Genomic DNA, 27,109 nt, shown 5'->3' on the forward strand with positions numbered 1-27,109 from the left:
TCCAGACCTTATCCCATCCTGTGATTCTCTGACTCACAATACAAAGCACTCTACAAAACCAAAAGCAGATCAACTCCAATTTAAGAGGGAAAAAGCAGTTTAAGTATATTTGTCTCCTTAGAAGCAGAGGTACCTGGGTAGTTGGTTTTGTATTTGTCAAGGCAGATTTAGGTGCATCCTCTGTAAATGTTAGCCTGTAACGTATTTTGGGAGTGCTGTTGGAGGCATCAAGGAAGGAAACATCTATTAGAAAAATCACTTTCAAAGAAAACTTCCTAGTATCTAGCATTGTTCCAGTATATTTTAAGTTCCAAAGGGTAATTCAGAGGTACAGGTGAATCTGTAGGAAAATTGTAGGGTAGGATAGGGCCAAACAACAAAATATGGTGTATTGCTGATCTACTAGAAAAAGGAATGTTTAATGTTAAGGATACTTTTTCTTCTTTAAGTAATGATGGAATGTTTCATATGGCCCTGCTTAAACAGACAATTGATTAAGAAACTAGTTGCAAAAGAAAAATGGAGGAAATGGCATTTGAGTTTCCTTTCAAGAAGGATGAAAGTGAAGTGCTCCAGTGCTTAGTATGAGAACTGTTTAGTGAACCGGATTTGGGAAGGAAGTAATTTGGGAAGGAAGAAAAAAAAACTAGAGAAATTTTAGAAACGCAAGTAGAATTAAATAAGTAGTACAATGTAAAATAAAATGAAATATTACTAATTGCAAAATAACATTAAAAATACTTTATAAAACTTACAGCTTTAAGAAAGGTTTTCTCAGATACATTAAACATTAAACTAAAACTTGTTATACAGAAGATAAATGGTGAGATTTTGGTTTGAGACATAACAGGTAAAAATAAAGGGAAGTAATGCATGCTAGTCTGTACTGTGAAGGAAGTTCCTTTATCTACCACACACAAGTAGACTCTGAAACTTACTGCTATATAATGTTTGAGATAACTGGATTTTTAGCAGGAGAGGTTAGATATTGTCAGCAGGTAAGTTTATGCATTTTGCTGTATGTGCAGATGGAAGGTCAAGAATTTTCTCGACGTTAAAATTGTTGAGGGTTTATTAACTTTCCTCAGCAACTTAGCGTAGCCTGTCCTTGTCTTCGTACCTTTTGTTGTTAGCACTGGCTGCTTCACAGCAGTAGTTTTTCTTGATGCTGTGCACTGCTGAACAGGTGTTAATATTCCACTCAGGAGTTCTGAAATTAAATGCAAGATTAAGTGACTTATGTCTAAACTTTGAATCATTTGGGGAATCAAAGGCAAAATAATATATTTGAATCATTAATTTTATGATCTTTGGGTTTATATAATTATTGTTTAGAATAATTCTGAGCATACTAAGTTTATAAAATTAATCACTACTCTGTTGTGAATCAGTGTACAGCAGTATTGGTTTCTAGCTGGGACCATTCAGTCTTTGCATAGTACTCAGTAAGTAATGCTTTTTATTTGTAAGCATTTTCCCATATCTTCTCCTTAATGCTGCTGTGGGATGACATCTAATAGAATTTATACAAATGAACTGTAGACCAGTTAAGTAAGATTTTTTTTTTTTTTAAATGAGGTTCAAAAAATTTCAGTATGGATATGAATGAGTAATTTGGCATGGTTTCATTTAAAGACAACTTGTGATAATTCAAAAATAAGGATCAGGGAAGCGGGTTTGCCTTAGAGACTCCTTTCTGTTTTAACCACATTTAACTGTAGATCTGCACCTGAGTAGTTTGCAATACAGGCAGTTCTTAGCCTATTTTATTCAGTGCTTCTTGCTTTGCTTCTACTTACTTTTGTAGGTTAAGTTCTCCAACACAGCATCAGTTCTTGAGTGTTGTTGTGCATTTTGAAAGTTCTCTTAAAATCGCTGTGTAAATGATCTGCGTTTGTGGGGTTTTTTAATGCTTTTGCTGCTTAAAACTTGTGAACCTGCTACGACCATAAATGTAAAAGGCTGTTACCCTGTTTTCAGATTTTGAGTGTTCAGTGTTACAAAGTGGTGCACAGTATTCCTGCTTTGATTGCTAAGATTGCAGTTTAGTAATTTCAGTAAAAGAGCGTAAGTATGTATGGTTGTATCTATATACTGAGTGTAAATATTGTATTTAACTCCAAGTACATAATGTAAAACCTATTAGAAAGAGCAGTCATGACAGAAGTTAAAAAAGCCAGAGGTTGGAGGGAGGGAAATTAATATGTTAGTGTCTATAATCTGACACAGTTTAATTACAGGTTTAAATATTTAGCATAATTATACAGTGCTTTTCACTTTCATAGTTCAAATGTGAACTAATTTATCCTCATGACACCCCTCTAAAGCATGTAATACTTAACCTCAGTTTACAAGTAGGGAACAGGACTTGATCTTGAAAGCAAACAGCACTGCAGAGATTAAGTTCAGGGCTGCCCATGTTCCTCTGCCCAGCCAAATGGTCCATCTGCTGAAGCCTCAGTGCCTGTTCATGGCCACACTGCATCCTGAGCGAGGCCACCACCTTTGGGCTGAACCTTCAGCTCCGCCTGGTGTTGAGCCCGAGCCTTCTGCTGGGTATTGCTAGGGAGGCCTTCATCTCGCAGCTCCTAAGGCAGCTCTCTCCTGTTGCTTGTTCAGATAGTTTCTTGTCCATTCACTGGCTTCCATGTGTTCAGAAGGAAAGTGGTAGTGTAGAAATCCTGTCCATTGCCCAGGAGTCATCTGTGTTCGAGTGGGAGAGGAAACATAGATAGATCAGTGTTCACCTGACTCTAAGTGAACATAGTGATCTTGAAAACCGCTTAGTTGAGAGGCGTGGAGGTGGTCATGTCTCAACCCCAGAACAAAAATGATGTGGGCAGTGGAAGCTGAGGCTTCCCCAGCAGCACCGCTAGGATGCCTGCCTGCTGCCGTGGTGGGAAGGTGGTCTGGGCTTGTGCTTGATCGGACACGTCATCTCCATGCCTTGTTAGTCCATGGCTGTTGCTGAGGAATGCCAGTAGTGTTGAAGGATCAGTGAATTACAGCTGTAGCTGGTGCCGGATGCATTAAATTTCTTTACACATCCCAATTAAAATTTTGGCTCACACTGAGCATATAGCCTATACAAGATCTTATAAGAAAGAATTGGTCTGTCAGGCATATCCGTAGTACTGTGCTGAACACCCTTGTAGAGCTCAGACCCTTGGCTTGGTGTCATCAGCTTTTACAGGCTCCTAGCCTACTGGCATGAAAATAAAGCTGGTATAAGTATAGCGATGCTGAGCTCCTGTAGAAGGTGTATGTAGAATCTTGCTGGGAGGATAGTGGGGGTGACCTTGGTGGGGTCAGTGTTGCTGGCCTGGGGCAGCGGGTGCTCTTGTTCCCATAAAGGAACGCTGTTAAAGAATCTGCAGTAGCTGTGTTGAAATTTAACCTTGTAGCACAAACTGACCGATGCGCTTTTGATAAAATGTAAACAGTTCTGGAAGAATTTTTGTTTTTTTCCCTAAATAGGGAAGCATAGCTGAGGAATCTTGGGCTATTTTTAATTCAGTTTAGAAGTAGTCATACCGAGATTATTTAAAGATAAATCTCCATTGGAGTGAAGGGTAGATGCAAATGTATTTTGTGTATTGTTGCTTTTACGTAGCTCCTTTTCAAAGGTCTTTTCTCTGTGCTTTAGAGCAATTAAATATTTAAACTATTTGCAAGGTGATACTGCAAACCTAGGTCTGTGCAACAGCTGCACTGCTTGTTCTCATGTGGGTTGATTCTCCTCCTTATCTCTTTCTTTGCAACTGAAGAGTTATCAGTATGTGTTGCATGTAGCTGACTGAATTGAAAGCCCCTTAAATAAAGATGGAAGCACTTGCAGAAGAGGAGATTTTTTCATTGCTTGGGTTTTGTACTGTCCTGGGCTTGACTCCCGTCTTCTGACTATATTTCCTGCTGCTGCAGTTCCTGTGGAAGGTGGGAGGGTTCACTCACATCTTTAATACACAATTTCTTATTAATCTAAATATATATGTGTGTGTATATATATTTATGCACACACAGAGCAATGCAGTATTTCCAGCTGTAGGCTCTGAACTTGGAGGCAGTTCAGAAAGTTGCTGACCTGGGGATGTTTTTTTCCTTTCAGCAGCTAGTAGACAGGACATCCCTCTGACCCTTTAAATCTTCTGGTTGTATTTTCATTGAAAAATGATTCCAGCATTCTCTGCAACCACTTAAATCTTCATCTATGTGATAGAGCTGCAATTGTGAAATAAAGGCTTGAATCAATAGAATTAATGTTTAATTCCTGTACATCTGAAGAGTTGTAGCTTGCTTTGCCTTTCAGGTTCTCAGGGCTGCTTGGAAAAGCAAGGTTTTACAGATCTGATTATGTAATGTTCTTTCTCTGCAAGTATCCCTTTTTTTTTTTTTCTTTTTTGGGTTACAGAGGTAACATGGACTTGGATTTAATTGATAAGATTGTGTTACATAATCCAATTTCTAATGCATTCTCAAAACCTAATGAAGATAGAGATTACATGGTTTTGAGAAGCCCAGAATCAACATATCAAGTCCATTGGGTCTTGGGCGTGCTTTAAATACCTTATATCTGGTATGGTGATGCACTATTTGAGATGTTTCCTTGACAATCTAGATACATGCTTCTCAGTTTGAATACCTTCCAGCAGAGGTGCAGTCTTCAGAAAAATGCAGATTTGCTAGATCCTGCAAGAACTTGTTCTGGTTAATTTTGCCAGCCATTAAAAGAGGCCATAGGTACAAAGTCATTGATCTCTGCTGCAGAATTTGAGTTGGAGCAGCCTGTGGCCAAAGTACTGACTGATGTAAATCCAGTCACTTCAGTTCACACTAGGCTAATTCAGGTAGAGTTGCTCTGAATTGCTTCTGTGCTGATGACATTGCCCATGTAAAAATGCTCCTTTGGAAGCACCACAATCTTACACAACTGTGCCTCTTATCATGGAAATGCCTTTTAGTGCTTTAAGACTTTGGATTTGTTTGGGGATTTATTTGTTTTTTTAGCTTTGCAGAGCCATCACAGCTCAGAGGCACAGAGGTGATGATTTTCCTCTTGTTCATCAATAGCTGTGCTCACTAGCAGTCAAACCTGAGCAAGATTGCTGAAGGTACAGGAATTACACAAGTGTTTTGGGAAGAATGGTTTTACATCACACTTACGGAAATACTGTGCAAAGTCTAACGTTCTTTGTAAAAGCATTCTGGTGTTGCTGCTGAGATGGGAGGAAAGAACCTTGTCTTGATTTTAATGTTTTGTTACATAATACTTATTTAAATACCTTTTCATAGGCTATAATTTCTAAGTGTTTAAGACTACTGAGGAGAAACTTAAGTCTGTTTTAAACAATGTTTAGATTAAACCCAAGACATCCAAAATGGACAAAACCTCCACAGTAGTCTTCTCCCCTGGACCCATGAAACTCTCTTCTTTATATAGAACATAATGATTTCTTTTCTTGCTGTTTGCAGGTGCTCCTGACCCAACAGCAGGTGCTAGCATAGATGATGAAAACTGCTGGCATTTGGATGAGGAGCAGGTCCAAGAACAGGTTAAACTCTTCCTCTCCCAGGGCGGCTACCATGGATCAGGGAAGCAGCTCAATCTGCTTTTTGCAAAGGTGTGTTTAGTACTCTAAACCTTCCCTTGTTTCTCTCCCCCATTCCCCAGGCCAGTCTGTACTTGTTTGAGTCTTGCTCAAAATCTCCTTGGTCTAAAACAAGACAAAGCCTTGGCAACATGTCAACTTAATAATGAGTTGTACAGCAGTGGACTGCTATCTAATGTGTCTTGATCAGTGTAAGGATACAAAGTAGCATTTCAACCATCTGCAGCTTTGCTCTTCTCTTTCTTCCTAACCCCAAAATGTTGGAGAAACCTGCAAAAAATTAGTGTTGCAATGGTTTGTGTAATACACCTGTGGATTATATGTGGAAGTAGTGTCTTTGAAGAATTGCAGTGGGATACTGAAACCAAAAATTGTTAGAACTGGGAAGGCGGACTATTTTTTTTCTACTAAAATTTCACATCACATATATGAATCACATTTCTTATTTAACAAAGGTGGAATATTAAACATTGTAGTATATTGTCTGTACTGTGATTTCTTTGTTTTTTCAAGTTTGTATTAAAAGACTAATTTTCTAGGTGCGAGAGATGCTAAAGATGAGAGATTCAAATGGAGCTCGCATGTTGACATTGATAACAGAACAGTTCATGGCTGACCCTCGTCTGGCGCTTTGGAGACAACAAGGAACTGCAATGACTGACAAGTATAGGCAGCTCTGGGATGAACTGGGTAAATGCACAGACTTCTAAATCATTTAGGTGTTTATATGTGTAATGAAGAAACAATTACATATCTGGGCTCAAAAAAACCTTTATTTTCGTACTAGGTAAAGCAGGTTAGAGTTTTCCGCAGTTTTGCTTGTTTGGTTAAGGTTGGGTGAAATTGAATTTCTGATCTACAGTGTGAGACAAGTACAGTTTCTGGAGAGGAAGCATGATATGAAAGAAATACAATTGCAACCGTTTGTTAAGTAGCAGAGCATCTAAAAATAACAAAGCAAAAAGAGAAAACACAGTGACATCACTAAGGGTAAGTATATAAGCCAATAGTGCTAAAGTGCAAAGGTTAAGGAAAAAATTGATTTGCAACTAGAGGGAAATAGAAGGCAAAAAGAGAATCATTAGGAGTATGGTAAGATACTAACAAAGGAAGGTAGAAGTCCATTACTGAGCAAGATAGGAGATCAAGTAACAGAGGGCTAAAACAATTAACACCGCCTTACAGGGAGGGTCAGTTGTGACCTGATACATGACTTAGTTGTGCAATGGAGGGAAGAACATAGGCTAAAAAGGAAGAGAAATATTTAAACGGGTATGGTCTGATGACACTTGCTCTGAAGTGTTGCAGCAACTTGCTAATACAGTTTTGAAGTACTCCTTCAGAAGTTCTCAATCTGTAGTGATCTCTGGTGAAGGGAAATTCGAAACAACTTGAATTGTATAGATGTCACCAGTATTTTAAAGGTGGGTAGGTCAGTGGAAAGAATATTAAGTCATCACAAGCGTTGCTTTCCTGGGTATAACGTACTGGAACAAACTACTAACGAGCTGGCATCTAAGTGCCAATAAAAGACAACCTGAATTATTTAAAATACAGTGGTAAATGTAATTTGTTTCTGTAAGAAGAGGATTTGCTGAGTGTATGAGTGAAGGATTAAATGTTTGTATCTTAGCTGTAGTAAAGTTTTGGGTGCTGTCTTGGAGACTTTCTCAAAGCAAGCTGAAGACAGTCTTAAATGCAGTCATCTTGTGGTTCATGGAACTTGGAGTAGTTACCTGTACTCTGGCTTTAATCTGGAGAGACATTTCAAGTCTAGACTTAAAGGACTCTGTCTTGAGGTGTTCTGGTCAATATTGCTATGTCTGACTTATGTGGCATGGAACACAGAAATAAATGAAAATTAAATGAAACAAAAGAAAATCTTTACAGATGGTGGCCTGTGCGACATTATGTAAACACTGCAGAGAATAGAGCCAAGGACTTTAATGCTCTTGATATATTTTAAAGTCCAAAATCAAGCTACATGAAATTAAGTCCAAGCAACAATAACATACTTCATTCAAAAAGGAAGCATCAAAAGCAAAACCTATTTTCTTCTGTTAGGAGTTCAAGGTGACCATGATTGACTGCAATATTGTCTGGTGGGGCTAAGACTGGATATAACCTGTTTAGCATAAATTATGTTCACTCTAAATGAAGCATTAGGCTAATAAAGCACTAGATATCTAGTTGAGATATAGACTTCTGTGGTGGAAAGCCTTAATATCAGAGCAGGCAAAGCTCTGCCAGAGAGAGTGTAGATAAACTACTTGTCTTCAAGTGTTAACAACCCTTTTAGAGTGTCATTCTTATGATGCCTTGGCTTGTTGGGGAATAACAGCTTTTACCAAGCAGGGCATGTGCTTAGCTGGACATGTACACAGCAAAATTGTATCCCACCATACTGAAAACTGGAGGGTCTCATGCTTCATTGCTTATGTGGGTTGAGCTGGTAGGTGGTGGGAGAGGCAGAAATGTGTTCTCCATCTGTTACCTGTAGCAGTCTTATCATGTGCTGCCAATAAACATAACAAGTTTTGTTAAATTTTTAGTGACTCCTCTTCTTGTTTCATTGGTTTCATATTAATGTCACTTTCTTGACAGCACCTGTCTGCAGGTAGAGGAGGTGGACTCTCTGCCTGCAGCATCAAATAAGCAATATTTTAGATCAATCAAATTGATTTGTTTACCTCTGTCTAAGCAAAATTACAGGTGCCACAGTAAATCCCAAAAAGCCACAGTGCGACCTCCAGCCTCACTTCACTACTGCATCAGCTGCTGTACTTGCAATCTGAGCAGACCCTGTTGTTTCAGCCCTGAACTGCACTGCTGCTCTGACAGTATCAAAATATGTTGATTGTATACCATAGTTTCAATTGCAAACCCATTTGAATCATTTCAGGTAATTTACTTTAGAAGATGCACAGCAAATATCTGCTGTTGCCTGTTGAGCTGATATTTGAAGAAAAGGTCAATTAACATTTTTGTAGTCTAGAGGGAAAAGATGGACCATGCAATATTACTACAGCAGTAATCCATTAATATTCATCCATGAAAAACTAAGGAGAAGTTTCTTGGTCTTTACAAAAGTGAAAAGATTTCCTTAAAAAGCGGGGGAAATTTGACTTTGTGCTCCAGCTGAGGGATCATGATGACTGTGAGGCTCTGCTTTGGAATTAAACGTTGAGCACTGCCAGATGCCAGACATTGGGAAGAGGCTGAGGTTTGTCGGCAAATGGGATCTGCAAGTTAATTGGTGTTTTCTGCAGGCTTCTGGCTGTGAAATGAAATTGGAAGCCCTTTAGCCACATGGATAATACAGGACCTGAATACAAATGTCACATGTCACCATCAGGGCCCACTGTGAAACAATAGTGTTCCCACTCGAACACTACGCCATTACAGATCATTTAAATATGGGGATTACATTTAAACTAAAAGCCCCATTTGCCTTTTACTGCAATTTAAATGTCCTCTTAGCAAAAGCTAAGTGACAAATTAAATGAAAAAAAAGTGCCCACATTTTTAAAGCTGTAATGCAAAACAACCTTTTATTGCTTCTCATGTGCCACGAATGAATCATTATACTTGTCAACCCTAAACCAAGCCATAATTGGAGCAGCTACTGTTATCAAAGCGGGGCTGCTCTTGTGACAGCTTAATAAAGCTGAAACTGTTAAATTAAATCCCAGATGCTTAATCTGATGAAAGCAGTCAAGTAGAAGAATCTAAGACAAGTATCTACTGCTTGGTGTAGTGATAGAGCCCAGTAGCTTGTCAACATGTAGATTACAGGATCGGATATTTTTTTTTGTAAGTACAATTTTCAGTATTTTTATATCCTCTTGCCTTCATGGTGAAGAAACGTCACATAATTTGCATGTTTCAAAACAAACATTTCTAGTAATTTCCTCCATTTTGATATTTAAGAACTGTTTAAGGGGGAAGAGAGCTGTTTTAAGTTGAAGATTAGTTTCTTGTGGAGCAAAACTGTGATGGCTGTGTCATGGGGAGGAGGGTGTCTCCAAAAAGCTTGCAAGGCAGGGCAGTGGATAAAAATCTCTTACTTTACGATGTCAAGGAGAACTTAAAAAGTATTCTGCACTTCCAGCTGCATTTTAATGCATAAGCCTGTCCTGTCTACCTCAACTACTTGTTGGTCTCTAAAGCTTTTAAGTGTAGGAATCTTTCATGATATCACCATGAGCCTCATTCTTGGGATAAAGCTTTCCTGGGTGACATCCCTTAGGATCTTTTCTGTTATGCATACTAAATAGGTTGTTGTCATAAAAGTAGTTCTAGTAGTCTTAAGCAGTTTTTCACTAGCACTTTGCCCTGTTGTGGGCCACTTCTTAAATGTTGGAACAACCTGATGGTCTACTTTGAGTTCATGTTTGATGATATTTTGGCCGCTTTCTGGATTAGAGTAATACATTTTTGTGTTAAAATTTAAAACTAAAATATCATTTTACAAGGTCGTGTCACGTAGAGCAATAGAACAATGTATTTTCTGAAGGACCATGCCTAAATTTTTATTAATAACACTATGCTCCTCATCTCTAGATCTTAATTCTAAATGTTGAGTTTAGGCAAGGTATCATTATAAATTAATTAAGAAAGATGTAGTTGTCACTTTCCCAAACTAATGGGGGTGTTAAATCCTTTTTTTTATTTGAAAACCATTCTGATTTTTTCTGATAAAAGTTTATATTCATCTCTAGAAAATGCCAAGTTAGATTCTTTTAACCTTAATGAAATGAAGCTATTACTCGTCTATATTTCTATATCAGGCATTCATTCCCTTAGCAATTAGAGGCAAACTTGTATGAATGGGACATGCCAGCTGTTCTAAACAGCTTATCTCTGCTTAGTACTTAAGTGGAGGGGGGGAAAAAGGACAAAAGTAGCTAGGGTTGTTGCCAGTATGGCTCTAGAGAAATTCCTTCCTCATGCCAAATTTGATGAATACTTCAGAGCTGCCATGAAAAAGAATCCTAGTTTTTGTGCTCTAATACCATTTTTCTGGAGCTGCGTACTTTGTGCAATCCCTATTTAGAATCAGCTGTGCAGTAGAAACATTCACATTTCCCTATATTTAATGGTATTTTTAAAATGGTACTGCGAGGCTCTTAAGTTTCAAATTTGGGTGCTCTTTGGCGCTTATATCCATATTGTCATGATTTCTTTGAGTATCCCACGTTCTAATTGCATCATGTTCTGCCTTAAAGCTAAGGAGAGTACCCATGCCCTGCACCTGTAGAAAATAGTTAACTTCAAATTTCTAAGTTTAGATCAATTGATTGCACAGAGTACATTTTTGGCCTTGGAAGTGAAAGCTGTAGAAGACCTTTGTTTTAAAGGAGGTGTAATGCGCCATGCTTTGCACCATTTCCCTTGGTCTTTCATCATGGGCCTTGTAGATAGTGCTGGCTTACAACTGAAGATACAATATGTGTGTCATATCTAGTAGTCTGTCTTTGCTTAATTGATAATCTTTCTCTCTTTAGTTTTGTTTAGTCTTAGCTGCTGTGGTGTGGTTGCCATACAGGTATAAAACATGTCTGCATTCAGTTCATGCACTTAAGGTACATCTGCCCTTTCACAGAATGAGCTGTTAATGCATGTCAGTGTATTTGAATGATTTGTGCTATTGGAGGCACTAAATTAACAGTGCTGGTGAGTTAGCATCACAAGACAGTTTTGCTGCTCTAAGTTATGGATGACAACTTAAAGAAATTGCTGTCATGGCCCTGGAGTGTCTTGGCTGTTGCTGTCACCTTCATTTCCCCTGTGAATGAATCCAGGCTTCATTCCATTCCGTTTCTGCAAAGGTGGGTTCTGACAATCTTCTCCGAGGATGATTTCCTTCCTCTTTCATTATTGGCATGTGCTATAATGGTATATGAAATGAGGGTATATGAGGCCAGAGTATGACAGTAAGTGGGAGCTATTTTCAAAGAGGGTATTCTTTCCTGTGTCATTTATCAGATTTGAGGAATAGTGATGAAAATAATTAACTTCAGTTTGTAAACGTAGCTTGAGGGGCTTATTTTTAATGCCATAGAGAAAGTTTGGGTTTCCATTTAGTCCAGTTGGATGGAAAGTACTTCTACTACAACAGGAGCCAAGTTTCTTAACGTATCTACGTTAAAATAGTTTTTGATGTTTTTATTCCTAAGATGTTAGTCTGATTTACTTATAAATGTCCTAAAAAATTGTTCTGTATTGGATCTGGTACAGGAATCACTGCAGCCCTTAATTGTGGAATCATGACTGCCAAGATTACGGCAGAGTTTTACTGTAAGCCCAAGCTGGTACTTTGCATTATTTTTTTCCTTCTTCTCACTCTTTATTTTTAATATTTTTAATTCAGTAACATTAAGCTGCAATTTAATTTTCCAGCACCACTTTCAGTAAACACCAAAGCTAGAGAGAAGTAATAGATTTCTGGAGAAGAATTACTGAATCTTCACTGACTTCTCAGAGTTTTACTAGTCAGCAATCTAGCCTTGTGATATTTTGCAGTTTTCTGTCTTGAATGGATATTGAAAAAATAATTTAAAAAATGGAAATGTAAAGTGAGAGGTGCAGGAATCTTGAGTCTGCTTGGGTCTGACAAAGCAAGACAAAGGAAATCCTTCAGAATTTTAAGATACCTACGTAGACTTAAAAATGGATGGGGAAGAAATTTCTGCCAAGCAAACAGAAGACACCTGACAGTTGTAGATGGATCTGGACAAATTCAACTAGAAAACTACAAATAAGCTTAGAATTTAGAGTTGTGGTAGCCAGACAATAGATCAGCTAACCAGGAGCTGTTAGGTTCTTGTATTAGAAATACTAATTAAAATATTGTGAATATTGTTCTTGTGAAAATTCAACAATCGCTTTTGGACTGGAAGATAAAAGTAACTCCAGAAATCTTGGAGTAGAAAGGATTTGAGACTAGACAATCAGTGTGTTCTTCTGGCCAGTTACAGTGGGTTATTTGCATTTTGTGAGCATAGTTGTGGCAATCATACTTTTTCTGAATGTCCCACTGTGCAAGCAAGTATTTGCGCTTGCTCCACTTTTTTAAAAAAATGAGTGGTATTTCCATCTCTTTCTTTTTTTTTTATTAATACATTGTTTTGTTTGATGAACTTCTCAAACTACAGTTTTGCATCCTCCTAGAAAAATGTACTCTGAGAGGAACTCATTCATCTCAGTGGTAATTTTATATAGAGGTGGGTTATTGTATTTATAGTTAGTAGTCAAATTTAGCAATTTTCAGAAGAAAAATTAAGTCCTTGAAAGTAGACTGTGACTGCTGAGAGTGTATTACCAGTTAAAAATTTGATAAAATATCTGATCTCTATTATGGGCAGGAGCAGACTTCGTGTTCACTACCTAGCTGTAAATATTACCTGCTACTTAAAATTGTGAAGCACCTTATTCAGATAGTCATAAAATAGTATTTTTGTACTATTTGTGCTGGTATTAACAGTTGCTTTTACCTTCAGTTGATTATGAAGAAATGAATAGTTTTGTGAATATTGGGGAAGTTAATCAGGGAGATTAATTTGCATATGCTTTATACTTCTGGCTTTGTAGTGGAAAGGCATAGCCCATGTCTTGTTACAATGGTTAGGTTACAGGGTACTTTAGGTGTACAGAGGGGCATCTAATGGATATATGACAGCCCAAGTGCTATTTTAGGGAGATTGTAGGTACTGTACCTTTCAAGCAAATTTCTGTTCTTACGTGAAGCCTTTTGGGCAAACTGGCAGAACATCTGCAAAGATGCAGCAGTTTTTAAAACAAACTCAAAGCATAGTCCAGCACAACAGGCTCATGCAAAATGACAGAAGTACTTGGTTAGTTCCTTTTTCCATTGTGCTAAAAGTTGAAAATATAGGAAGGCGGGAGCAGGAGTTTTTCATTACTTGACACAGAGATCAGAGCATGTCGCTGATGATGGCTTCAAATGGAATCTCAATATGTAAATACTCATTTCCTTTCAGCCAAATACACATGCGCCTTTAACCCTTGGAGCAGCAGCATGCAGCAAGAGAGAAAGGGAAGCTTAAGGAATTACGTATTTTTTTTGTCCCTGAGTTACACCTCCACTCCTTCTAATGCACATTTGGAGTTTAGTGTGCAGAAGGGCAATGATTCCCTCTTGCCATCAATGCTGCAGGTAATCTATTGCATTAATCAGCCAGCTAGTGTGAAATGCATGGGGAGTGATTATACTATCATACACAATACAATCAGCATGAAGCACTTGTCAAGACCAATACATCAAAGTTTAATTCAGTAATAGAATGAATTAGAGCAAAATGAAACATTCTGTTCTCCAAGAAACACAGCACCCATAGAAAGACCTTTATTCTGAAGGCTGCAGAAAGAAATCTGAATGCATTAAGGAATTGTTTTTATGAATAGAATTGCAACCTGGATCCAGCTGAATGCTGGGAGTACTTTTCCTTGGGGTTCTTATCAGGGAGAGAACAGCGCTGAAGTGTTTCGCCTATCTTCACTATTCCATAAAATTAACTGTTTAATTGGAGCATTCTCCAATGGGACTTCTGATTATGCTTTGTTCTGATGGAGATCTGTCCATGCCTGAAGGAGGGAAGTGGCTTTACCACTCATCCTGAAAGCACTTGTCCTTCTCATTTAAAAGCAATAAATCCCATACACTGCCGCCTTTGAGGTTTCAGAGTGGCTGTCCCGGTGAAAGTGCATATGTGTTTAAAAGCCAGATGTAAACCACTTTAAAATCTTCTGCTGACACTTCTGCTTTTTAAAGGGGTCATAGGTTCTGTCTCCTAGTATTGTTTCTATTCTGGCACTTCCAATGCTGGAGAATGATGCCTTTGTGATAGAACTGATCAGACTCAAATGGGGCACAGTGGCAAGTGTGCGGCAAGTGCTGAAGCTGATTTGTCTGTTGCACAAAGGGAATGATCTTGATTACCTGGCTCCATTTTGTTTGAAATTATCAGATGCTGCTAACATTTGTTATGTGGTAGTTATGGGGGTTTATTTTTTAAGAAAGAGATGTGCCTTAATAGGAAGGGCAAATAAATGTCACTGTAGATGTGCATCTGTTTCTTGCATATTTTAATTCTGTAAATGAATGGATTGATCTTAAGTGTGTTAAGTGTAAAATTCCAAAGCAAAGGCCAAGTCTCAGCCATTGATTACACAGGTATTGTAAATAAGGAAATGCTGACCCAAGCTCTAGCTACACAGCAGCCCTGAGAAGGCAGCATAGTATTTCTGGGAAAAGCAATTTATTGGGAAGACTGTAATAAAACAGTCAAACAGACTTGTGTGCTGGATCTTCAATTGGTCAGTATCCTAGCCCCATATTAAATCAGTTTCCATCACCACCTTCCTGTTTATTGGGGCAAGAGTAAAATATGAGGGGTTTATGAAAACGGAGCAATACTTAATCTCTCGGCAGAGTTTGCATACAGGCCTTGCGTTTCCTTTGGCTTCGTGAATACATGTATATACAGGATGTGTAATTATTACAACATCTACTTTTACTGTGACTGAATACTTCTTAATGTTTTTCAGTTTGCATTTTTAAATCCTAATAATTGTAAAGGCATGCTGTCCCTTTCTCCCCCATGAATTCAAAGGTATGGATGTCTACTGAGAAACACAGAAGTACTGATGTTCCCATGTATGCACAAGGAAGGCATGCACTGTGTAAAACAGTAATGTAACCTGTTCTTTTTTAGGGTGTGAGGCATGCTTAAGACGAACAACAGCCATGCATTTTCAAAAGGAGGGCTGTCAGAAGTCTGTTTTGGCAAAGCTGGCTTTTTTGAGGTCAAGAAGGATCAGTATTGAATCAAAATAGGCAATTCCTCATTGGAATATGACAGTTTTGATATTTGTTCCCTTGTGAAATTAATATTAAATTGTAGGTGCAGCATGTCTTATTTTCCAATTATCTTCTGGGAAAAAGATTTTGTATATTTGGTTGTGACCATTTTACCACTTTGCTGTGAGGAGTTTTACATTGGAAAGACATAGTCAAGGGATTCAAAGCAGAATTTTACTTTTTGTTCAGTACCATGTAGTTTGTGGGCGGAAGATGTGTCAGCCTGGTGAGAATAAGTATGAAAAGGTACCTGGTGCCTGGGGAAAGGGAGGCAGGAAGAAGGGTGAGATGTGTTAGAGAAAAACAGAGTATGTGAACGCAAACGCATTCTCTGGTGGATTTGGGTGGGGATGTGTGTGTGTTTTCGGTTTTTGTCTTTTTCATTTAATGATACATTTGTTCGTATTGCAGGTGGCATTGGTGACATCATTAAATCTAGTCAAACAGGTAAACTTGAGAATGCCAGGAACGTTATTTTGGGAAACTTCTTTTTAACTATACACTTTCTCCAGCAGCAGTTTCCAGGCTGAAGTCACTGGAAATTAATTAAGATACCATCCCCTCAAATTACAAGTAGCGGCTCTTCATTTTTCTGTAAGCCTTATCTGTAGTAGAGGGTAAGTGTGATCAGCAGTTCCCTGTACGGGAGCTATTAGGCAGAAAAGGAGAATCTCTTATTTGAGGCCAGTGTAAGCCTTCAGGTTGGTGGTGGCATTTAAGGGTGAGCTCAGGGGGGCTTCCACTGAGCAGCATCAGAATGAAATAGCAATAATATCCTCCAGGCTCCTTCCAGTTGTCATGTGGTAAAAATCTGGGCCAAGTGGATGTTTTCCTCAGACGTTTCAGTGCTAGGACAGGAGGAGAACCAGGGAATTGAAAGATCCAGAATGGAGCAGATGTCGGGGGAGGGGAAAGGCATTTGGAGAGCAGGAGAGCAGGAGGAGGAAGAAATATGAACACAGGCAAATGCACAATGCGGGGGGGGGGGGGGGGGGGGGGGGGGGGAAGAAACACGCACACAAAAACCCCAAGCAAAAAAGCCTAGAAACCCAAATAGGCTGAAGAGTGCAGGGTTATTGGCACTATGCATCCTTTCCCAGATGGTAGCCTTTGTAGCACTGCAGGAGCTGAGCCTGAGGCTCTTTCTGTTCCCTTCTCTTCTCATGGGGAGTTTTGCCTCTCTCTCCTCCTCCTGCAGGGAATCGGGCAGCCGTGAAAGCTGGCCGAGGTCTAGATGTGTGTGCAGCTCACCCTGGAGTCACTGGGAGCAGGGTGCCGTTGGGCTCTGTTGAAATTTTAAGTGGTTTGTATGGGGTTTGGTGGAAGTACACTTGTTCTTGCGCTTAATTTCCATAAAAATAGCCTGGGTTTCTCAGTCAGTCACTGCTAACGATGTATTTATGTGTGACGTAGCTTCTTTCTAAGGGAGTTGAAAACTTTGGTGTATCATTTCCCTCTCCGGCCGCCTAGATGTGCTGTGTACATAGTGGAGGCCCTTTGATGAGGGCTAGTGAATTCCTTTGCCCGTGGTGGTGTTTCTGAAATGCGGAAAATGAAAAGACCACTCACTTTGTAGGGACGTGGTGCAATCAGTAGTGTGTGTTCCGCCTTGCTGGATGATGGAAATACTTATCAAATGTGGTTCAGGTCCGCTTTGCTTTTGCTTAAGTCTGAAAACACTGGCGATCTGGTTATGAAGTATTAAATGGTTTTTTTGTTGTTGTAGATGTTGGAGAGGTACAGTGTCTCCCTAAGGAGTCTCCCAAGTGATACTTGATTTTGAAAATAAAAAAGCCAGCAGAAGCTAACTTCTCCAAGGCTTTCCAATATGCCCCATCTTCTGTTTTATTTTGCAGACTGCAAGAAATGTAGTTGTTTTTCTTGGGCAGTGCTGAATACGTTGATAATTAATAACAAGAACCAGTTGTAACTTGACTCTCTTTGGAGAGTGAAGTGTGTTGACAAGTGTGTCTAAAGAAAGTCATATGATTTGATTTCTTTAAAAAGAAGTTTTTAAAAATAGTATTGGCCTTGTTCACACCCATGGTTAGTTTCAGGCACTTAAACAAACAAACAAAAAAACGAAAAGATAAACACTTGCTGTACTGTATTTAACTACTTTGCAGTAATAATCCACAGTAGTGTAGTCTCTCTGGTGTTCTGAACTGCACCATATCATATTTTATTGTGGTTTTCAGGGTTTTTTTTGATATTACTTCCCTGTTCCATGTTGTTCTGAATACCAGCGGACTGGGAACCTTAAGGATCAAGCTGTGTTTTCACTGGCTCCTGTGCTGTGGCATACCGCATGCCGAGTTACTTTAGGAATGAATGTAATGTGGTGGCCTGTGCTCTGGGTATCCATTTTGCATTCTTAGTTAGCAACGGAATACTTGAGTGTGAGAATTTTATTATCCTAGAAGAACCAGCTGCATTTTTATTCTTTTTTTTTTTTTTAGCCTGTCATGAAGATTGCATCATTCAAGCGTATTCTCTGAACCTCATGCAGTGTATAAGGCACGCTCTTAATGAGCAGATGAACTGTTGCTAAACAGTATTTTCAGATGTCTTCATACTTCTGTCAGAGTTCACACTGATGAAAAGACAGCTGATCTAGAGAAAAATATTTGCATTTGAAAATTGCTGCTAGACACCCTGATGTATTAATGTCTGCCCTGCTATATAGTCTCAGGGAGCAGGTTCCAAAGTGAGAGTATGTGTGAAATGTCAGTGTAAATTGTCTTTCCCTTTGAGATCCATAAACAGAAATTGTAAAACAAATTTTCTAGTGTAACCACATTACTGAAGTAATTGCAGTGAAAATACCTTACTTAAACTGCACAAAACCAGTATTTGCTGGATCTCAGACGCAGATGTATCTGGGAATGATCAGCAGTACTTCTGCAGGGTTCTGAGTGTGGAGGTATATGTTTACAAAATACATGTCTTACTAATGTAATTCTTCTGGTTTCTGTGGTGTGAAACTGGAAGATACATAGTTCTTGTTTGTAGAAAACAAGATCTGCTTCTGGTACAAAAATAAGAAACACTGGAGTAATTTCCTGCTGTAACTTGATGTGAATTTTTGTTCGCTTTTGACTGATGAGCTACACATTGTGAACACTGTATTTTCTAATGCAAAAGACCTCTTAATGCCTTTTAATTGAGAAAGTTGGCTTGGTACTGTCTTTCAACTGCTTCAAATGGGCCACTCTGGCTCCAAGATCCTGCATCAGGAATTCTGATGTCAGGTGTAGCTAGGAAGCAAGCAGTGTAGCCTTTTAGGGGAGAAAAAGTGTTACAGTACAGAAGTTTGCAATTAGTCATTGGCTGCTGCATTTTTAATAGAAAACATAATTTAGCAATTTTTTTAAAATCAGGTGCTCTGTGGATGTGTATAGTCTTAAATCCCCACTGCAAGTTGGAGCAGAAGTCCAGTTGGCTAAAACAGCTGAAAAAATGGAACAGTGTGGATGTTTGTCCCTGGGAAGATGGAAACCATGGAAACGAGCTGCCCAATTTAACCAATGCTTTGCCTCAGGGTGCAAATGCTAACCAAGGTGAGCCTAAACATATGCACTGATTGCAACATATAACATAACCTCTATATTATATACTCTAGCCTTGCGGAATTCAGCATTCTTTCCTGGGACAAGTAACTTTCTTGTTGAGGGTAGACGAGCCAAAATTATTTTAACTAATACTATCTTTGCAGTAAGGGTAAATAGGTGTTTTTTTGTGCTGGGGCTGCAGTGTTTTCAAAGCAAGTATTTGTGTTTAGATCTTACAACTTTTCACTTGGTGCTTCTACGTACGTGTTGCATGAAAACTGAATGTCCTTGAAGTATGTCATATAAAGGGCTGTTGTTTCTTTGCTGGGCTATAATCTTGTATTCCTTCTGGTGTTGTTTTTTTTTTATTCTGTTTGCAGTTATAAAGCCTTTGATGCTTATTTAAAGAGAGATCTGTGGCAACTGCATTAAACTTGTGTGTGAAAAACTAAAGCAGCTGTCTGTGATATGCTCTGTATGTGCAGTCTGCATTGCCAGGTGTGTGTGGGGTGCAGACGCAAGACTGCTGTCTTGGAGGAGGTGTTTTTTCTTATTTGATATCATGCTTTCTAATCTAAAATGTGATTATCAAACCTGACAGAAGCCTTGTCCAGTCCTCTTCAAGGAAAGATGGCTACTGGGGAAGATGCAGGGTATTTACCTGGGAAGATAACCTCATAATCCTCAAAAACCCTCAGTATTTTGATACGTATTTCATATGATTATGATAAGATTAAAAAGTAAATGCTTGGGAGGTGGCAGATTCGGACTTAAATGTTTTTTTCTTGTTTCTTTTCTTGAAAGATTACCTCTGAAAGAAGTAGACTTGGTTCATTTTTAAATCTTGCAACTAGCTGGGAACAGAAGTTCTTCCAGCATACAGATACCTAAAGAGGTGTTTTGCTTTCTGTTATCCCATGATGTTCAGCCCAACCTGGGCAGGCTAGTGGTAACTGACACTGCATCTCAACGTTCATAGACACAGTGCCATGTGGAGGGTTGCCATACGTATATATCCAGTAAGGATTATGTCCAGCCCATGGCCTCAGTATCTCACTTTATGGCATTTTTATGTTTATGACAAAAAAAATTTACACAATTCCTCAAAAGTTAATGTCACTTCTCAAAGAGAACAGCTAAAAATCTTTCATGCGATGTTTATCCATCCCTTATCCTGGTAGCTCTTGGTCTGAGGAGGGGAGAAGCTGGGGGTGCTTGAGTAGCTGCATGCCATATACTTTCTGGTATGTTTTTAGAGGAGTCCATATGTGCTGTTGAATGTCTTTCATCTCTAGCTGTTCCCTCTGCAATGTCCTCTTTGGCACCAGTCAGGCTGGTTTGTAGGTATCCCTCTGAACGCAAAGCGAATGGTACGCACCTGGTGTGAGCTGGTGGGTACTAGCAGGATGTGACATGTCATCTGCGGGCTGCTCGGTGCAGAGGGGGGCAGAGCAGCCTGCTGTCGGTTGGGGCTGGTGAATAGGCAGAAGACAAGAGTACTGTGAATGACTGATTCACATATGAATGAGTAAAAGCTGATGCAGTTTTCTGTACTTGTGAAAATGACAGATTCATCAAACAGGCCACATCGGACGGTGTTCACTCGAGCCATTGAGGCGTGCGATCTGCACTGGCAGGACAGCCACTTACAGCACATTATCAGCAGTGACCTGTACACCAACTACTGTTACCATGACGACACTGAAAACTTGCTCTTTGACTCTCAGGGGTGGCCCCTCTGGCATGGTAAGTGGCTAAACCGGAAAGACGTTTCCATGACTCGCTGCTTTGTTCAATTTCTATGGCTTTATTTTTGGGGGGATGGTGGGGTGATGAATGAAAAGCCTGGCAAAAGGAACAGAAGCTCCCTTGAGATGCTGGCTCAGAAGTAAGCCTTTAAGTCTCTTGTGTAGTTTTAAAAACAAAAACGAAAACAACAACAAAAAAACCCCACCAAACAAAAAAGGCCTTTTGAGTAACCTAGCAAAACAGGCCATTGCAGACACGGAAGCATTGCTATTCCTCAATTATTTTCTCCATTTTAGAACATGTTCCTACAGCCTGTGCGAGGGTGGATGCATTACGATCTCATGGATACCCACGAGAAGCACTGAGGCTAGCGATAGCCATTGTTAATACACTAAGAAGGCAGCAGCAGAAGCAGCTGGAAATGTTCCGGGCTCAGAAGAAAGGTAAATGTGGGGAAGAGAGAAGGGCGAAGGATGTGCAAGGTGACAACACTGGACTGGAACTTTGTGGTGTTCAACCAGTTTTGAAACTAAAGCAGAAGAGGTGACTTAACTCTTCAGCCCAAACAATCATAGTGGTGATGTCCTGTTCTGGATGTCAGAGGTTTTGTGTAAGCTGGGTTGTGTGCTGTGCAGGGCAAGGGCTCTGTTCCACCTTCCGTAACAGCTCTGGCACGATGGGGCCTTTATCCAGTCAGGATTTTTGGTTACACAGCAGATACCCTGTGTAATTTAGGGGATTTTAAACAGAGCTTTGCATTTGGTGTGTCAGGTGTGTTAAGATTATTTTTTTTGACACACAATTCAGCTTAAGTGTGTATTTCTAAGGTTGAAGCATAAAGTTGACATTGAGGCTAACAATAAGGCAAAGTCTGCACTACAGAAACTCATCAGATTTAGCAGCTTGTTCCAGAAGAGTCTCTTAAAATGCCTAAAATTTTGAATAGAGGTGGATTGGTTGTTGGTTTTTTGAGTGGATTGGGGGGGGGGGGGGGGGTGGGTTAATACTTTTTTTTTTTTATAAAACCAGAATTACTTTCACGGCTGCTACAAGAAACCCTTCATTCAAATTTTATTTTAGATCCTCTTTGATGCTCTTAACTATGTTTATCCTCATGCGTTGTAGGCAGAAATACCAGTGTGAAGTCATGTGTAAATTTTTCAAGTGTGTGTGCAGATGTTTTCCCAGAAATGAGCATTTAGAAGACAAGGTAGATAATTGACTCAAAAAAAAAAAAAAAAAAAAAAAAAAAAAAAAGACCTAAGAGTTCCTGTGTGCCTCCATATTTTTTTTCCCCCCACAGTACCCAAGGAAGTAGGGGTTTTTGAGCACTATTATGGATCCTGGATTTGAAAAAAACTTAAAAGCACTTTTTATTATTACTTGGTAGAATCTTTACTTAACAAGTGGTCCTTAAAAGCATTGCAGCTTCTCTAGCTTCTCAGTCCTGGGGGTTAAGAAAGGAGGGCCTGTGTCAATGTGTGTGCGCGTGTGTGTACGTACCACTGGCAAGTGTGAAGGGTCTGCTGTGAATAGGCTGGTCATGGTAGTACTCCTTTTCATTCCCAGTTGCTAATGCAGTAGCTAGACATTCAATACTTTTGTTAAGTTCTTTTTCCCTTTGAGCAGTTTCTATAGCTGTCAACTAATATTATGATATCTTAAATAAAAAATGGAGTTTATGAAAAGCAATCCATCTGATCCCGAAACAGAGGTTTGTCATTTCTGTGTTGTCACTCCCTGGCTTTTGTTTTTTGTTTGGGTTTTTTTTTTTTTCCGTCATATGTGTGGAATTATTGAAATACCTCTTTGAATACTGAAAAATGTGCTGTCTTCTCTATAAGCAGATGAATTCTGCAGCTACAGACTAGCTTTAGATTTTAGTTCATCAAACACCACAGGCTTCTACTTAGCTTATCATATGACTGTTCTGATGTCCATGGAATCACTTGTGTGATTTAAATTTAAATGTCTGTGACTGGAGGACTGAAGCCTTTTTTTGGTATGACAGGAGTGAAGCTCATAAGTAAGCACAGCAGAATATATGGAACATAAGTGAGTCAGTAAGAAGTCACTGTGATTAATCCTTTTTGGTATTATTACTTGCTTCTGCCTGTTGTCTTTAGTACTTGCTATTTTTTAGTAAGACCATGATTTACTTGTTTTTTGTATTACGTACTAGTGGATTCTTTGGGGGGAAAAATACTAAACAAAACCCAAAAACCCAACACCCTCCTCCATTGTGACTGTTTCATTTTGTAGCCCTACACACTTAAATGGGCAAGAATCAGGATTTAAAAGCTCCGTGATGGTACATATTGTTACTTAGGAAGATGGCACTTCATGAACAAGAGAGAGCAGAGGCAGGTAGAAGTTGGGGAGTAACAGACAGAAACAGAGCATGTATAATGGGTTGTACACAGTTTTTAAATGGTGACCCATAATGTGTCTGATCTCTCATAGTCCAGTCATGTATGTGTCTAAGAGGGAAAAAGTTGGGAGTTGGAGTCAAAGGGGAGCTGTTGCTATAAGGTTCTTGGCGGGAGGGGGGGGGGGGGAGGGCACAGAAATTTGGGGAATCTCAAACATCTATTACCACAACACACTTCCTTCAATTCACTGTGCTAAACAATTTTTTCATGTTCTAACTGAATGATGGGTAAGGGCTACAAAAACAAAAGTCTCTGTGAAGATACTGAACTGAAATTTTAGAATGACAAAAAAAAAATGCAATTGATCCACTTAAAGGACAATCTTTTCTTGTATACCTCATTTAAACATTTTATTATTCTTTTTTTTAAGGAAGCTGTCACCCTGAGTTTATTACATCAATAAATATTTAGATGCAAGATAAGCTCATATTTTATTTATGGAATTGGAACATACTTTAGAATATTTTCATTTATTTCAGTGCCATCAGGTTAACCTGAAATGTAAAAATGATGCTGTGTCTGGGTGAGGAAACTGTGGTGAATGTTTTACCAAAAAAAGTCTTTGCTGTAATTTTTCAGGAGATGTTTTCAGAAGAGTTGCTGGTATCAAGTAAGAGATTTCAAAAGACACTGCAGCTGAAATTTTTGACCCGTGATTCACTTGGCTAGTACTTAACGTGTTTGGCCTTTGTTCTTTTTGGTTTTTTCCCTCTTTTAACATATTTACAAACAGCAGTGAATTCACCCTGAAAGATTCTGTTTTCTTCTTCTAAGCAGAAGTTACTGGGAATACTTTGAATTCTGTACTGAGCATTTTAATTAGTTTTAATTTTATAATTGTTTTGTATGGCTAACATACACTCTTTCCCTCCCTCCTCCCTCCGTCTTTTCTGTCACAGAACTTCTCCATAGGGGAGTAACCTCAATAACTAATCTTGAAGGTTGGGTGGGACACCCTTTGGACCCCATTGGCACCCTTTTCAGTAGCCTCATGGAAGCCTGCAGGGTGGATGATGAGAGCTTCCATGGATTCTCAGACTTCACGGGTAAGACCAAGCAAAGGGAGCAGTCTTCCATGTGTTTGTTTACCAGAGGCATTTTTCTATCTTGCCTTTCTGAGCCAGCTTCAAAGCCAGTGTTTTTATAATATAAGAACTCACATGTACATTCCTTAAGAGAACAGAAGGGAGAGAAAATGTTTAAAGTAAAATACGAAAGCACTAAAAAAAATACCAGTTACTCATTCTTGAAGACAATTCTGTATTTCATACTTGAAATAAAACTAAGACTTTATAGCAGCAGCCCTCTCTACATATGTTGCTGTGTTCTCTCTCTGAGAAATTGCAGAAAATCACAGGATCACAGAATTGATGCAATTGGAAGACACCTCTGGAGATAATCTAGTACATGTATTCTTACTCAGAGCTGGGTGGCATAGAGCAGATTGCCCAGGACTGTCCAGATGGGTTTTGAATAACTCCAAGAAAGAACCCTGTACAGCCTCTTTGGGCAACCTCTTGCAGTGTTCAGCAGGCCTCACAATAGAAAAGTGTTTTCTTATGCTCAGATGGAATTTCCTGTATTTCAGTTTGTGCCCATTGCCTCTTGTCCTGTCACAGGATACCACTGAGAAGAGTCTGGCACTGTCTTCTTTACATTCCCCCATCAGATATTTATACATTTTGGTAAGATCCTCCTGAGCCTTCTCTTTTCCAGGCTGAATAATCCCACCTGTCATCTCACTCTTGTTATGTGAGAGATGCTGCATTTTTTTAATCAACTTTATGGCCCTGCATTAGATCTGCTCCAGTATGTTCATGTGCTGGGGAGCCCACAGCTGCACATGGTGCTCCAGGTGTGGGCTCACCAGTGCTGAGGAGAGGGAAAGGATCACCTCCCTCAGCCTGCTGGCAGCCTTCCCCCAAATGCAGCCCAGAACGTTACTGGACTTACAAGTGTACATAGTGTACTTCAAATTGATGACAGAACACTTAAAATTGATCACGTATATGATCTATAATGATACAAGTTGCAGTGTTGCGGTATTGCTACGTGATTTAGGATAGGATGTGTATGCCCATTTTAATTTCAGTATTTGATTCCCAGGAGCTTAACTGATTAATTATTTATTCTCAGTCTCTTTCCACCTCTGCAGTAGCTTCTTACCACCTCCTGTGTGGACAGGAACTGTGGATTCATCCCTCTACCTGCAGCTTTTTTGTAGAAGACAGAAGTGCATTACTGATGAACTATCAGCAATCTTCTCAGGGCTTTGCCTCAAAACTCCTTTTATTCAACTAGATTGTCTGTAATAAATTTCTAACCCCATATCCACTGATTCTGGAAGAACTTCTAAATTAAAAGAAATCAGAAGTCAGATTCTTCACAATTATGTATATAAAAACCAAAACATCAAATCAATCCCATGAAATAGAAAGTGTGTTTTGAAAAGTAACTTTGTCCTGTGCATGCTTATGCAGTGTACCAAATGCATTCAGGCTCTCCATTTGCTGCAGTTGTCCATCTCCTTACATCTGTCCATTATAAGTTTTTGTTCCCAAGTTACACTGTAAGCTGCCACAGGTTGAAATAACATTTTGTGAAATGGTGTGTCTGTGAAGTGCCAGATGAATTGGTAGTACTCTTTAAAGCAATTTGGGGCTTAGTCTGTGTGGAATTTACATGTAATCTTTACCAAAAGTAAGATTTCTAGTGTTAATAATAGACATTTTTATCATATATACAACTGTAACAAATAAATAAACCTGAAAAAGAGCACTAGCAAACAAGGGATGTTTTAAAGTTGCGGAGTTCTCAGGGCTATGGTATTTGCATAGTCTTGATAGCTTCAACTCAAATCTATGCAGGTGTATAAGCACCTTTCCCTTCCCCTTACACGTACAGAAATGAGTGGAGGAAAAAAAAATCAAAAGGAATCTTCCAATTTTGGCCTCATTAACACACAGATGGAGAAACTACCTTTCTCTAAATTGTGCAGTTTAAAAATGAAAACTTTTATTATTACTTGAGTGGGTTATTTAAAACTTAATTGCTTTGTGTATTTCTGCCATGTGGAATTGGATGGGATATTTTAAATGGGGTTGTTGGATTTTGAGATTGTGCTAGTAATTTAAATAATTTAAAATACTTAATACTAACAGAGGAAGCACTCTTACATGTTGTGGATTATGGGTTAGAATGATTTGATGTGTTTTTCTTTCTGCTTCATTCCTTACAGAGAACATGGGGCAATGCAAATCTCTGGAGTATCAGCACCTGCCTGCACACAAGTTCTTAGAAGAAGGGGAATCTTATTTAACGCTGGCTGTGGAAGTGGCATTGATAGGGCTGGGACAGCAACGAATAATGCCAGATGGCTTGTATGCACAAGAGAAGGTTTGTCGAAATGAGGAGCAGCTCATTTCTAAGCTACTGGAAATTGAATTGGATGATACTCTGGTGAAGATTTTTCGAAAACAAGCAGTCTTCCTATTAGAAGGTAGCTCAATATATATAGATGCTAACTGCTTCTTTAAACTCTCTTCACTTACACAAGCACAGAACTAGTATTCATGTGGAAACTACCTTATGTACTTCAGATGTTTCTTTGATGGTGTTTTGTTTCCAATCTCTTATGAAAATCAAACACACTTCAGAAATGATGTGACTGTAGAGATAAGGCATCTATTGACCTATAAGCCTTTTGTTTTAATGTTGATTACATTTTGTTATTTAGATTTGTTGCTTGTCATAATCTCAGTATCCTGATTATACAACCCAGGCTCACAATTAAATAGTATAGGCAATTCTCAGGTAGCAAAATTTTGAGTGTTCTTGTATCCTGAAAAAGGGACCAGCAGCTTTGTAAATGTGTGAAGATTTTTACCT

General features: G+C 39.0%; 1 protein-coding gene across 2 annotated transcripts in view; it reads left to right on the plus strand.

The window, feature by feature from the left end:
- Positions 1-27,109, plus strand: part of ZSWIM6 (zinc finger SWIM-type containing 6) — a 112,361-nt gene that overhangs the window by 66,632 nt on the left and 18,620 nt on the right. The window contains exons 3-9 of one of the 2 annotated variants that reach the window (XM_055699122.1): positions 5,470-5,618; positions 6,146-6,296; positions 18,870-19,049; positions 20,610-20,786; positions 21,086-21,232; positions 24,121-24,267; positions 26,460-26,720. In XM_055699122.1, coding sequence (XP_055555097.1) covers positions 5,470-5,618; positions 6,146-6,296; positions 18,870-19,049; positions 20,610-20,786; positions 21,086-21,232; positions 24,121-24,267; positions 26,460-26,720 — 1,212 coding nt within the window. The remainder of the gene's footprint in view (positions 1-5,469; positions 5,619-6,145; positions 6,297-18,869; positions 19,050-20,609; positions 20,787-21,085; positions 21,233-24,120; positions 24,268-26,459; positions 26,721-27,109) is intronic. The other variant, XM_055699123.1, reaches the window with a different exon arrangement.

Source organism: Falco cherrug, chromosome Z, assembly GCF_023634085.1.
Source record: "Falco cherrug isolate bFalChe1 chromosome Z, bFalChe1.pri, whole genome shotgun sequence".
Classification (NCBI taxonomy): domain Eukaryota; kingdom Metazoa; phylum Chordata; class Aves; order Falconiformes; family Falconidae; genus Falco; species Falco cherrug.